The sequence below is a fragment of the Temnothorax nylanderi genome, unplaced genomic scaffold (assembly GCF_030848795.1).
Source record: "Temnothorax nylanderi isolate EJ_2023f unplaced genomic scaffold, tnyl_v1.0 TNYL_tig0180_pilon, whole genome shotgun sequence".
NCBI lineage: Eukaryota > Metazoa > Arthropoda > Insecta > Hymenoptera > Formicidae > Temnothorax > Temnothorax nylanderi.
The window spans coordinates 169,628-183,474 of NW_027249242.1; the positions used below are offsets into that span (position 1 = coordinate 169,628).

The window sequence follows — 13,847 nt, forward strand, 5'->3', positions numbered from 1 at the left end:
CTTTGAAATAAAAAAGGGACTATACTTAGGCGTACACGTAGATGATGGGAAAGAATGTGTCTGAAATGTATAACTTTCTAAACGCGTTGCACAAGGAATTTAAAATTACTTTTTCGAAAGCGGAGTTTTTCGTTGGTTTGCAAATCGAGAGGAGTTGAGACGGAGGAAAGCTAAAGATACATCAGAATTCCTATGCTAACGAAGTTCTGAAACGTTTCAATCACGAAAACTGTAATCCCGTCTCCACTCCTGCCGAATCAGGAATTAAAATGTCTGGTGTAGGTCAGAGCACCAAAGAGAATACAGCCTTTCCATATAGGCAAGCGATAGGTTCCTTGATGTATTTAATGGTAGGATCAAGACCAGACATTGCGTACATTGTAGAATTTTTAAGCAGGTTTATGGAAAATCCACAGATTGAGCATTAATGCTGTAAAAAGAGTGTTGAAATATTTAAAGGGAATTGCTAATTATGGAATTAATTTCAGCTGTGGTTCGCGAGACACGACGTTGATTGCGTACAGTGACGCAGATTTTGCAGGTGACATTGATAGGAGGCTCAGTACTACTGGTTGGATATGTTTTGTAAACTCAGGTCCAGTAGCCTGGAGCTCGAAGAGACAGACAGTCACTGCTACGTCAACAACGGAAGCAGAGTTCATAGCTCTTTGTTCGGTCACGAAAGAAATAATTTGGCTTAGACGTTTACTAGAGAATCTTGGATAATATTCAGAGGGAACCAACTGTGGTTTATTGTGATAACCAGAGAGCAATAACTATTGTTAAAACACCCGAGTCAATTAAGGGCACTAAACATGTAGAAGTGCAATTTTACTTTACTTGTGAAAAGCAGAAGAACAAAGAGATTGACGTACAATATGTGTCGACGGATAGCCAATTAGCAGATACGCTCACTAAACCTCTATCGAGAGAGAAGTTTCATAAATTTAGATTAGCTTATGGAATTTGTTAAACAGATGTTAAGCGCATGGAAGAATGTCCAAAAGTTTTTTTTGTTTATATAGATATTTCTTTTGTAAGATGGCAAAAGTCGAGAGGGAGTATTGAGTATTGAGTTTAAACTGACGCCTTATGGCATCTTACCGACAGTTAGTCTAGTAAGTACCATGATACCGATATGCTATTCGATTGGTAACTGTGAGTGCGCTAGCATCTCCGTGTTCACGGTTATCACTCACTCTTCACGTGCAAGCACAGTGAGAAGCACGCACGCTCGTCTTGCCGCAAGTATTTTCTATTGTTGTTAAAGAAACCATCTGTACACACTATTGATCATTAATAGTCGTTGCAATAAACCTTTTCTTTTTGTCTGTTGAGCAACAAATCGAACGCCCGTTATTGTCTTTGCCACTCCATAATCTCGTAACAACATAAATTTTTCTTGTCAAAAAACTTGGCGCTGCTAGAGAGAGAGAGAGAGAGAGAGAGAGAGAGAGAGAGAGAGAGAGAGAGAGAGAGAGAGAGAGAGACCTTTTATCCTATACTTAATCATAAGCCGCATTATTCGAGAGAGAGAGAGAGAGAGAGAGAGAGAGAGAGGGAGAGGGAGAGGGAGAGGGAGAGGGAGAGAGAGAGAGGGAGAGGGAGAGGGAGAGGGAGAGGGAGAGGGAGAGGGAGAGGGAGAGAGGGAGAGGGAGAGGGAGAGGGAGAGGGAGAGGGAGAGGGAGAGGGAGAGGGAGAGAGGGAGAGGGAGAGGGAGAGGGAGAGGGAGAGGGAGAGGGAGAGGGAGAGGGAGAGGGAGAGGGAGAGGGAGAGGGAGAGGGAGAGGGAGAGGGAGAGGGAGAGGGAGAGGGAGAGGGAGAGGGAGAGGGAGAGACACCTTTTACAAATGTAAATATTACTTATTCTATACTTATTCTATACTTAATTCTAATCGCTTTAAGAATCTAAACTTATCCTATACTTAATCATAAGCCGCATTATTCACCGTCATACACACACACACACACACACACACACACACACATCACCCACCCACACACACATCACTCGCTCGCATATACACACCACGCTGACCTAATTTTCAGGTCTAGCAGCGCCAAGTTTTTTGACAAGAAAAATTTATGTATTTTAATAAAATATTTTTATTTTGTACTGTTACCTCTGTAATTCTTTGCGATGCGATTAAATCTTTTAAAATACATATATAAACTTTGTATTTAAATACCTTGTATTCCCTTGTGTGTGTTGGGTTTAAATATTTTAATAAAATATTTGTATTTTGTATTGTTACCTCTGTAATTCTTCATGATTTAATCTTTTATTCTATTGAAAATAAACTTTGTATTTGTACGATAGAAAGGTACAATGCAAATGCTGGTAAATAGATTTATTCAAACTTAGAAGTACACCGTTGGGCGCGATGCGCACCGGTCACGCTTGCCGTGAAATGGCGAGCACTCGTCAAATTATATAATGTTCGCATGGAAATAGTTAGAGTATCGAATACAACAATTTCTCGGAGGCACTCCGCGTCAAAGTTAAATCCATCGACAAGAGAATACGATAATTATTATAGTGACTAGATGAGCTCTCAAATGATCGGCGGGTAACTGTTACGCGACGGACTCATGCGACCATGTCAGAATAATTCGTTAGAGCGACTGCCTGTGCCGCGGTCTCGCGGACCGCGGATTCGTCGGTTACCCCCGGTTCTACAATTCGCACACGAGGCCCGCGCGTGATTCGGCCGTGCGGCATCAACCGTTACAAATGGAAAATAAATACATACATATACCGCCCACCATTAATAACAATTATTAATCTTAATACTAGAGTCTAGATATCGGAAGCAACGCATCGGTTAGCGGGAGCTTACACAACTTATTTATACTTCGCTTACAAATTCCGCTCGCAGTTTTAAGGGTCACAACGCGCACCCTTTCGTCAGTACCTTCATGAGTCTTGGTCACCCTTCCCAATTTCCACTTTAAAGGCGGCGCATTGTTGTCTTGTATCAAGACGACATCGTCAACAGTTAAGTTATCTCGTTCTGACGTCCATTTCGATCTGCCTTGCAGTGACGTCAAATATTCGCGGCTCCATCGCTTCCAAAAATCTTGCGCGATTCTCTGAACTGCTTGCCAGCGATCGAGTCGATTTAAAGGAATGTCTGTTACATCAGCATCTGGAAGAGCGATCAATGAATCACCCGTTACGAAATGTCCCGGGGTTAGTGGTTGCAGATCCGCCGCCGAAGACGGCAGCTGGCAAATCGGACGCGAATTCAGACATGCTTCAATCTGTATCAACACAGTAGCCAATTCCTCAAATGTCAGGAGACTCTCTCCGATAACGCGTTTTAAGTGAAATTTACATGACTTTACCCCAGCCTCCCACAATCCCCCCATGTGAGGCGAGGATGGCGGGATAAACTTCCATTCGATGTTGTGTGAAATACAGAATTCAGTTACGTCTTGCTTCTCCCTATCGAGCAAACGATACATTTCGTGGAGCTCATTTTTGGATCCCACAAAATTAGTCGCATTGTCGCTATAAATGCGCTGCGGGCAACCTCGACGTCCCACAAAGCGTCTGAGCGCTGCCAGAAAGGAAGCGGTGCTAAGATCACTAACCGCCTCGAGATGGACGGCCCTAGTTGAGAAACAAATAAACAACGATATATAAGATTTATTGGTTTTTCTTCCGCGGCCTCGATTAACTAATGTAGTGATAGGTCCGGCAAAATCTACGCCGATTACGAAAAATGGACGAGTCGGAGTGACTCGATCTGCGGGTAATTGACCCATGATTTGCAATAATGGTTTCGGCTTGTTGCGGAAACACGTTATGCAATCATGTGTGATTTTTCTGGCGATGATTTTCCCTTTGAGCGGCCAATATATTTCTCGAATAGAATATAATAATGCCTGTGGACCTACATGCAATAGTCTACGATGCTCTCTGTCGAACAACAACCGCGTAAATTTGCTATCGGATGGCAAAATAATCGGATGTTTTTTCCCAAAGGACACTTGCGAATGCTGAATTCTGCCGCCCACCCTGAGAAGTCCTGTCTCATCCATGAATGGATGAAGCGACAATAGTTTGCTATTAGAATGAATTTGTCTTCCCGACAATAGATTCGAAATTTCCTCGCAAAAATGAACCCTCCGCACTGCCATAATCAACAACTGACGCGCGCGGCGAATTTCGTCTATTGACAGAAATCCGAACTTACGATTGTCGCGATTCATTCTAACATTAAAAACAAATCGAACAATCCACGCCAAAATACGTTCGATCCTCGACAGCGAAGAATAGTTATCTAACAAGAACTCTCTAACGTCATTCGAATTGCTAACGTTTGCAAAAACTCGCGTACTCGAAGCCTGCTCCGCCCGAATCAATTTCTTGTCTTCCTCGGTAAGCCTCGGCGATTTCAACTTACGCTGTTCATACTCGCCGAAACGCGACAACCAATCGGGCCCCTCCCACCAGATTTTGCTCTGCTTCAAATTTTTTAAACTTGTACCCCTCGAAATCAAATCGGCAGGGTTCTCAATTCCGTCGACATGATGCCAGTGTCTCGATGGAAGAATAGATTGAATTTCGGCTATGCGATTTGATACGAACAATTTTTGGCGGGATGGATCGCCGGCAATCCATGCCCGTACTATCTCAGAATCGGTCCATGCATGCTTCTCATCGAACGTTATCCCGAGTGCCCCTCTAATACTTAGCACCAAATTTACTAGTACCACAGCACCGCATAGCTCGAGCCTAGGCAGCGTGATAGTTTTACATTTAACGGGCGCAACTCGTGCCTTTGAACAAAGTAAGAAGCAATTGGAATTATTATCTGCGTCAATGGTTTGCAAGTAAATACAAGCCCCATAGGCCTTCAAAGAAGCGTCGCAAAATGCATGTAGGATGAAGCGCACCACATTAGAGCCTCGAATTACTCTACGAGGTACCTGTATCGTACTAACCTCTCGTAAATCCTCTGTATAAGCCTCCCATGCCTGACGTAGATCCTCCGTCAGCGGCTCATCCCAACCTAAATTCGCTAACCAGGTGCTCTGCATAATCAATTTAGCTCGAGTCAAAATGGGACCGATCAATCCGAGTGGATCAAACAATCTAGAAATTGTTGACAGAACCTCACGCTTAGTTTTAACTGAACTCGTTATAGGCTCGATAGAAAATTGAAACATGTCTGATTTGGGATGCCAACCCAATCCCAATGTCTTTACGGCGCTCGCGTCAATCTCCAACACCGACGACTCCTCGACTCGATCGACGGCATGCAGCTCAGGTACAATTCCCTCACGATTTGAGCGCCATTTGTGAGTCTCGAAACCCCCCTCGCGTAACAAATTCTCCAATTGTGAGACTAGTTTAATAGCTTCAGGCTCGCTGTCAGCTCCTGTAATAATATCGTCAACATAAGAATCCTCCAGTAGAACTCGCGACGCCATTTCAAACCGGGTAGCCCCGTCTTTCGCCTGCTGTTGCACGGAACTAATGGCTAAATGCGAAGCGCTAGTTTGACCATAAGTCACGGTATTTAGCCAATATTCCTCTACCGAATCATTTGGGGAAAAACGCCATAGAATTCTCTGATAATCGCGGTCATCCTCGTGTACTAAAACCTGACGATACATCTTTTGTAAATCAGCCGTGATCGCAACGGCGCGCAAACGGAATCGCAACATTATGTTGATTATGCTATCTTGTAAATTAGGTCCCGTCATCAACGCATCGTTCAATGAAATACCCGAAGTGGTCTTCGAGGACGCGTTGAATACCACTCGCAGCTTAGTTGTTGTGCTTGATTCCCGAAGAACGCCATGGTGCGGCAAATAGACCGGATTCGGTATTCGAGCGTCCCCGGTGACCTTAGACATGTGATTCAAGTCGATATATTCTCGCATAAATTCGGAATACAATTTGTATAATTCCGGTTCCCGTTGAAATTTCCGTTCTAAACAAAGTAAACGCTTCATCGCGATGTCTCTCGATTGTCCGAGCTGAGTCCTGTTTTCACGGAAAGGTAGTCGGACGACAAACCGCCCGGACACGTCTCGCGTTGTAGTGTTTATGAAATGATTTTCGCAGCACTGTTCTTCCTTCGATAACCTTGGATTGTTATTAGCGTATTCTTCTAATTCCCAGAATTTTCGCAACGTATCGTCTATTGATATTTGCTGCGTGATCAAACACACGTGATTATTAGAAAGTTGGCGGCTGGTCGTACGACGCGTGATCAAATGTTGTGGTATTGGACCCGACACAACCCAACCGAATTTAGTGTTTTGCAATACCGGTAAACTTTCACCGAGTTCAATCTTGCCGGCTTCCAATAATTGAAGGAAGAATTCTCCGCCTATGAGCGCGTCAATATGACCCGGATTGCAAAACAACGGGTCTGCTAACTTTAAGTTCTCTGGGATAGGCAATTTTGATATATTGATGGAAAACGAAGGCAACTTTTTTGTTATTTTCGGGACCACCAAACAACAAAGACTCAACTCGAACCCGGAAGTTCGCGATTTCATCGAAATTTGACAACCGTAATCTATCGCGCAGTTCATGTTATTTAAACCGTTTATGGATTCGCATACGCTTTCTAATTTTATGTTCAATCTGTTACACGCCGCTAACGTAATGAAATTTACTTCGCTCGCACTGTCCAACAATACCCGCAAAAAATTCTCGTTATTATTTGATTGAACATTTACAACAGCCGTTGACATAAGTACTTGCTTACGCTCGCCTCGAGCGTGTTGTACCGACATGTTTCCTGCTGACTCGTTGTTGTTGGTTGATGCTCCTATCTCGCCATCCGCCACGGCGCACAGCGTGATCCCAGATGACTCTCTCGAACAGTCCTCCGAACCCCGTGCCGAATCCGTCGACGAACAGGATGTCCGCTTCACAATATGGCACAACGTGTTATGTCGCTCGCCACATTCTCGACATGAACCGGACCTGCAATCTCTAGAAAAATGATTATTTCCAAGACAATTGAGACAAAGTTTCAATCGCCTGGCCTCCCGGATTCTGTCCTCCACGGACAAGCCCAGAAACTGTTTGCACGCATAAATGGAATGCTGTCCTTGGCACACGTAACACCGTCGCTCCTGTGTGGTTGTTGACAGCGTCGTCCTGCCTTGTACTTTCGAATCTAACGATCGCTGTCTGCTCGTTCCGTCCCTCGCGCGAAGGTCGTCCCTGTTGACGATCTCGCCGTCCGAAGCCGCTCGCCGCAACAGCTGACATTGCCGTTGCAAAAAATCGATCATTGTGCTTGTCGTCACATCGTCTTCCCGCTCGATGTGCTCCTCCCAACGTCTTCTCGTCGCGTTGTCCAAATTTTTCTCAATCAAATAAATAATGAGGTCTCCCCATGACTCAGTAGGAAGTCCCATTGCTTGTAACACTCGCAAATGTTTCTGAACGTGATCTACCAAATCTTGAATTGCACTGGCTGATTCTCGTCTCACCAGTGGTAGATCGAACAAACACTGTATATGCCGCTTTCGAATGCCTCGCTCGTCATCGTATCTCTTCTTCAACAAGTCCCAAGCGATGGCGTAATTATTCTCGGAAATGTCTATCGATTCGATTATTTTTGCGGCTTGTCCGCTCAACGAACCAACCAAATATTGATGCTTCTGTACCCCAGTCAGGTCGCTGTCGTGTATCAATGTTTTGAATGTATCTGAGTATCGCTTCCATTCCTCCATGGTTCCGTCGAATGATGGCAACGTGATCATCGGCAATTTTACGTGAGATTCACGTGCGGGCGTGTTAGACCGCACGCTTAATCTTTCTAGCAATTGATTTTGTTGTTCTACTATCCGTGCCAACGCACCACCGTCGCTGCTTTCAACCGATCGCTCGGTCAATTTTTGAATCAAAATTGTCTGCTGCTCCAGAACCTGCATCACGCCTGTATCATTGCTCGAATTCGCTGTGTTTGCTGAAGAGCTTGTGGACGGCGGTTTGATTCTTTCCGCTAACTGCTGTAAAGCTGCCTTTGCCGAATAATATCGCTCGTCGAACTCGCTTTCCTCCACTTCATCTCTTTGTTGGTATTCCTCCTCGGGCAACAATGATAGAAGGTTCTGTGCCACAGCCTGGAATCTCGAATAAATGTCTTCCACCGCATGGAAACGCGCCGTAATCTCGCCCGGTAGAACGTTCTCCACATCCTTCTCAGCTTTAGCGATGAAGTTTCTTATGCTCGTCAATTTCCCCTTTAGCCCGCTCCTCTGTTTCCGAAGACTTTCGACATTCATTTTCTTCGTTCTATATGCACGATTCACTATGCGAAACTTGTCCCTTTTTCTCGACGAAACCCAGGAAGAGAGGAAGAAGAATCGATGGAAGCACGATCACGTGAACACGGGCTGACACTCCGAGCTCAGCGAGATCGGCCGAATGCCTCTCGCTAACGATTGTCACTCGAATGTTCTCGAAAGTTTCTTGACTTTACAGTCAATTCCTTGCACGCACTAACATTCACTCGTTTTCTGAGACACTCTTGCTACTCCGGCGCGCGTCAAGACCGGCGATTCCTCGTTTATCGCAACCGCGTGCTCCGAAACGTGCACCCTAATCCGGCTCGAAGGACCATTTTGTACGATAGAAAGGTACAATGCAAATGCTGGTAAATAGATTTATTCAAACTTAGAAGTACACCGTTGGGCGCGATGCGCACCGGTCACGCTTGCCGTGAAATGGCGAGCACTCGTCAAATTATATAATGTTCGCATGGAAATAGTTAGAGTATCGAATACAACAATTTCTCGGAGGCACTCCGCGTCAAAGTTAAATCCATCGACAAGAGAATACGATAATTATTATAGTGACTAGATGAGCTCTCAAATGATCGGCGGGTAACTGTTACGCGACGGACTCATGCGACCATGTCAGAATAATTCGTTAGAGCGACTGCCTGTGCCGCGGTCTCGCGGACCGCGGATTCGTCGGTTACCCCCGGTTCTACAATTCGCACACGAGGCCCGCGCGTGATTCGGCCGTGCGGCATCAACCGTTACAAATGGAAAATAAATACATACAGTATTTAAACTCGAAAAAAAAACAGTGGTAATATTATACCTCGATATAAAATATCAGAACTTTGAAGATATTATAAAATTGTATTATATATTCAGGTATAATTTTTGCCGTGGCAGCCTTGACGAAATAAAACAACGCATGAATAATCTTTATCAATATTGGATAATACAAAATTTTAAGGAGTTGGCACCAGAATGGGAGTACACAACGAGGTGTCTTGTTGAGTATATAAACTATTGGCCTGTAATGTATATGCGTTAAAGCGATGGTATTAATCGCCACAGACACGTTAAATCTAAAATATGCCTAATTTATACGCGTCACTTAATTACACAGAGTGGATCGTCTATAAGATCTACAAGTAAGTATTCTATAACTTTATATTTTGCAGGGCTAATCGATGTACATAAATTGCGTCCATTAGGAGTCTTACAATTCTTATCGGTACTAACACATCGACTTAATAACTCAGTGTTATTATACATGTTTCGCAGCATATTTTTGGCGAACAACTTTTCCGTTTTTGATCGAAGACATTCTGTCCAGTCGTGTACAGTACAAGAAATGCCTTCGGCTAAATAAATCATTTCTATCTGTAAATTATATATTGCCAACATATCGTATTAATATATTATTAATTTTGCTTTTGCAAAAAGGTTTTTACAAAAAATTTTCAAAAAGTATGTAAATATTTAAGGAAATTATCGATTAGGCACACACAGTTTCTTGATTTTTATATAACTTGTAACATTTTTGACTTTGATGTCCTTCAGAATGCATTCATCCTTAAAACCCTACTTTAGTAAGTGCGTGTGTATGTAAGTGTACACACTCTCGAAATCCGAACAAATAAAATGTCACTGATTCAAATCATGCCAGAATTAAGCCTCAGTAAGCTTTTCGAGTGGAAATTTTAATCATTCAGATTTAGAGAATATGTCAAAGAAAACAATTTAGAAAATACGTCATTCATATACGAACACTCACTAAAGTAGAGTTTAAAAAATGAATGGGAGTGATATTCAGAGTCAAAGTAGTTCAAGTTCTAAGAATATTTACCTCTTCCCCATCTTCATCTACTTTTATCCATTTTTCGCCAAATAACATTTTCTCTTCCTTCTTTCCACTATCGTTTGTTCTATTTTTTTTCTCTTTTTTTTCTTTTTCTGTTTCTTTTTCCGAATCTGTAGCATCATCTTCCGATTTGCTTCCAAATTGCTTTTTTTCCATTCTCGCCTTTTTGTTACACTTTTTTTCTGTTTTCTCGATTTTTCCGTCTTTTTCATCTTCTGATTCTGTATTTTTCCGTTTCCTATTGTCTTTCTTTTCCTTTATCTGTGCATTATTCTATACAATAATTGAAATAAAAGAGGTTATTGAAATAAATAAAAAAGGTCAATTATAATTATGTGAACACTATAGTAGTTGTGAGTAGTAAAAATACGTACCATTTTATTCTTTTTTATTTTATTGTCTGTATCACTTTCTTTACAGTTTTCATTTTGTGTTGAACTATTATTAAATAATTGCTTCCTCAAGTGTTTTATACTTTCGTGGGAGAGATAATTTTTACTTTTTTTGGGAGTTACATCCTCATTTATTGGAAAAGATGCTGCCTACAAGTTTAATAAAATATTACTTGTAAAAAATAATTGCATTCTGTTTTAAATATATATTAAATATAAAAAATATATTATGGGTATTTTAAATGCATTTATAAACATAAATATGCAGGTTTTATTGTTCGGATTTCTTTATTAATATATTAACTACTAAAAGGACTTTTACAGTAGAAATTTTTTTCATTTTAAATATAAAATTTTTTTAGTTAATTGAAAAAGTTTGATTATTTTACTTGTGAAAAACCATGGGGTAAAATGGACAATCCTCCTTTACTTAAGTTCAACAAATATGATAATAGCTGAAATATGATTGATTTACGTAGGCCTACTTTTCCCTGGTGCACTCGTTGCCTTGATGCTCTTTTTTTCATTACACAATTTAAGCTTATCATACCACCTGGTTAAAGCTATTTAAGGTAGCTAGATCGTTGCAGTGAGTCAAAATAGAGTCTCGAAAAAAAATTTTTATTTAATGTATTAAAAAATGTATATTTGGTATTACCTTGTTCCGTGTGCAACTTCTAGTTTCCAGAAATGTATAATAACACCATGTAATTAATCCCAGATACAGGTAATATAATTAATTAAAAACGAAGTGTCTTACACACGGGTACCAACTTCACATTTGTCAAAACGACTGTAATAAAAAATCTAAAAAATTGGGTGCAATATAGTCGTAAGTTTCTCAACTATCATAATAATAATAAAAAATAACTTTCTGGAAGTTTTGGGTCATTAATTCTGATTATTTTGACATTGGCGCCGACAGTAAGGTTAGGTGCGGTCCGCGCTGTTAGGTTTGTTCGCGTTGCTTGAAATCCCCAAACATTTTTGCACTTGAAATGAGATAAATATATATTCGGCCGTTAGAGAGAGAGAAAGCGAAGATGCTGAGTGCAAAAAGTGCAAGCAACGCGAACAGACCCGTTGCCAAGTTTTGATGGCCGACTAGCCAGAGCTTCTCTGTTAGCTACATTTTGTTTGCTTTAATATTGAATATCTTTTTATTGCAATGGTAAACTAACGTTTTTTTTTTAAATCATTCGTAATAGTTTAATTGATAAGATCTTCTGTTTTCCAAACCTCAATCTTTTTTTAAAATACTCGTAAAATCTCGTGAATTACGATTGTGCACGTCGTTCACATATACCCTAATGTAAAACTGACCAACTTTGAATGCTTATATTTTCGTAATTACGTGGTAAAAAATCGTGAATTAATTCCTGATCACGTATAATGCCCTATAGAATAACATAAGTTTAATGCCAATCAAAAATCTTTGTTTTCGCTAATGCACTAGCTACCTTAATACTATTAAAGTCGACTTTTATAGTTTGTGATTTGCTGTATAACGTAAAACTCATAGTTTTTTAATAAAATGAAACAATTTTTATTTATTTCAATTAAAAAGGAAGACTAAAAAATAAAAAATATTGTAAAAATATTGAGTGAGTATATCAAGTAACTTGATACAAATTTTAGTTAAAAAGTTACGTAGACATATTTTGGACACGTATGAGGTGATAAAAATCCCTTATGATTCAAACAAAGCGATGATTCACTTTTCTTCGAGGTCTACTTTGCCCCATGTTTCCTGCATTAATTAATTATGAATAAACAATTTGGACTTGTAATAATTTGTATACAATTTATAGATGGTAAGAATGTAAAATTTTGTATAATAATAGTAATTCTTCTGGTGCTTCTAGTAGTAACAATAGAGTTAATGTTAAATTTAAATAAAAATCTTTTTATGTATAATAATAATTATTATGCATGTACTGGATATTCCCGCATATTATATCACGCATATAATTTTTTCACTTGCTCCTTAACTTTATTTTCAATGTTCTATTACATTTCTCGTAATTTATAATTTACACTTCCAACTTTTTTCAGTTTTATTTTTTGTATACATTAAAATGTAATTTAATTATTGTAAAATAATCGAGTGTCTTATAACAACCTATAGAAAATAATCGAAATTTATAATTTATTTTCGCAGAATTTTGGTCGTTGACCTTCCTTGAAATTTTGAGTACTTATTTCTATCAATAATACAAACGTTCTTTAATTCATTTAAAAATCTTGTATTTAAAAGTCTCTGAAGCCACCTTAATGCTGTACTTATAAAAATGTGCTTATAAAAATGTAATAAAATATTATGTTTATTTTAGTATGCATGCGGTATTACATTTAAAAAAAGAGGAATAAGAACATCCGCAAAATTGAACTGGATGAATGGGTTAAGAGAGAAAAAAATCCTGCCTTAACGAAGGTTATAAACCAAGTAAAAGGTATCGCAAGAAAAGAAATTAAAAAAAAAGGGAAGCGTTAGCAAATCCAGAATAAGAAAAATTAGTATATTTAATACATACCCAGGTAGAAATTTTGTCTGGAAACAATCAGGGCCCCATATATTTTTTGAAAAATATTTCTGGGACCCAGGTGGACAATCTAGCTAGGGCCTGTGTAAAGTTTGGGACGCCTAAATCGTATAGGCCCTATTATTGAATCCGGCCCAAGATTGCGCCCAGAATTTGTTCAAAAAAATTATCTGGAATCTAGCTGGGACCTATAATTTTCCTAGATATTTGCTTGGTTTGTACCATAATTATTTTTATAATCTAGTCTGGCCCAGGCTTGAATCTAAAATTTTTCCCTAAAATATTCCCTGGAATCCCGGCTGGGCCAATATTTTATTTGAAGGATTTTCGAAGGATGTTTTAATAATAATTTTACTCGTTTATCCCAAAAAAGAAAATATTTTTATTTATCGTCGGCAAAACAAAATAAATTGTCATATTAAAATTAAACACACTTTATATTAACAGACTTAATTATTTATTATATAGCTTAGCCTACAAATTTTAAAAATACAACTTTACTCTAGGTTTTGTACTTTGTTCCTCTTTGCGCGATGTCCGTCCCAGTCTTTCGCGTTTGTTAAGCAGTAACCAATACCATTCAGAATTTCCTTTTCCGTTAGTGGCTGATTATTTTCGTTAAAGGCGCCAGACTATTATGAGAGGTTGCTGTTATACTGCACTATAGTACTGTAATTCCATGTACTTTTACGTCACTACGCATGATCATGTGCGTCTACATCATGTTGGTATAACAGACATTCTAACTACGCAACAGTCAATTTTAGTAGGGGAGACCGGGGCTAAA

General features: G+C 39.7%; 1 protein-coding gene and 1 long non-coding RNA gene across 2 annotated transcripts; both read right to left on the reverse strand.

Annotated features, from left to right (window-relative positions):
* Positions 1-2,335: 2,335 nt before the first annotated feature.
* On the reverse strand, positions 2,336-4,261 carry LOC139778350 (uncharacterized). Its single transcript, XR_011719547.1, has 2 exons — positions 3,348-4,261; positions 2,336-3,148 (listed from the first exon to the last, which is right to left on the reverse strand). It is a non-coding gene; the product is annotated as an uncharacterized lncRNA (long non-coding RNA).
* Positions 4,262-4,714: 453 nt separating this feature from the next.
* On the reverse strand, positions 4,715-8,267 carry LOC139778371 (uncharacterized). Its single transcript, XM_071716270.1, has 2 exons — positions 4,938-8,267; positions 4,715-4,822 (listed from the first exon to the last, which is right to left on the reverse strand). The coding sequence occupies exons 1-2, from the start codon at positions 8,265-8,267 to the stop codon at positions 4,715-4,717; spliced, it is 3,438 nt and encodes a 1,145-aa protein (XP_071572371.1).
* Between the last annotated feature and the right edge of the window lie 5,580 nt (positions 8,268-13,847).

Excerpts from the sequence above, each read along its gene's own strand:
- LOC139778371 (XM_071716270.1), bottom strand. The coding sequence starts at position 8,267 with ATGAATGTCGAAAGTCTTCGGAAACAGAGGAGCGGGCTAAAGGGGAAA. Across the intron at positions 4,823-4,937 it reads GAGAGGTTAGTACGATACAG|ATAATAATTCCAATTGCTTC; the intron begins GTACCTCGTAGA and ends CCATTGACGCAG.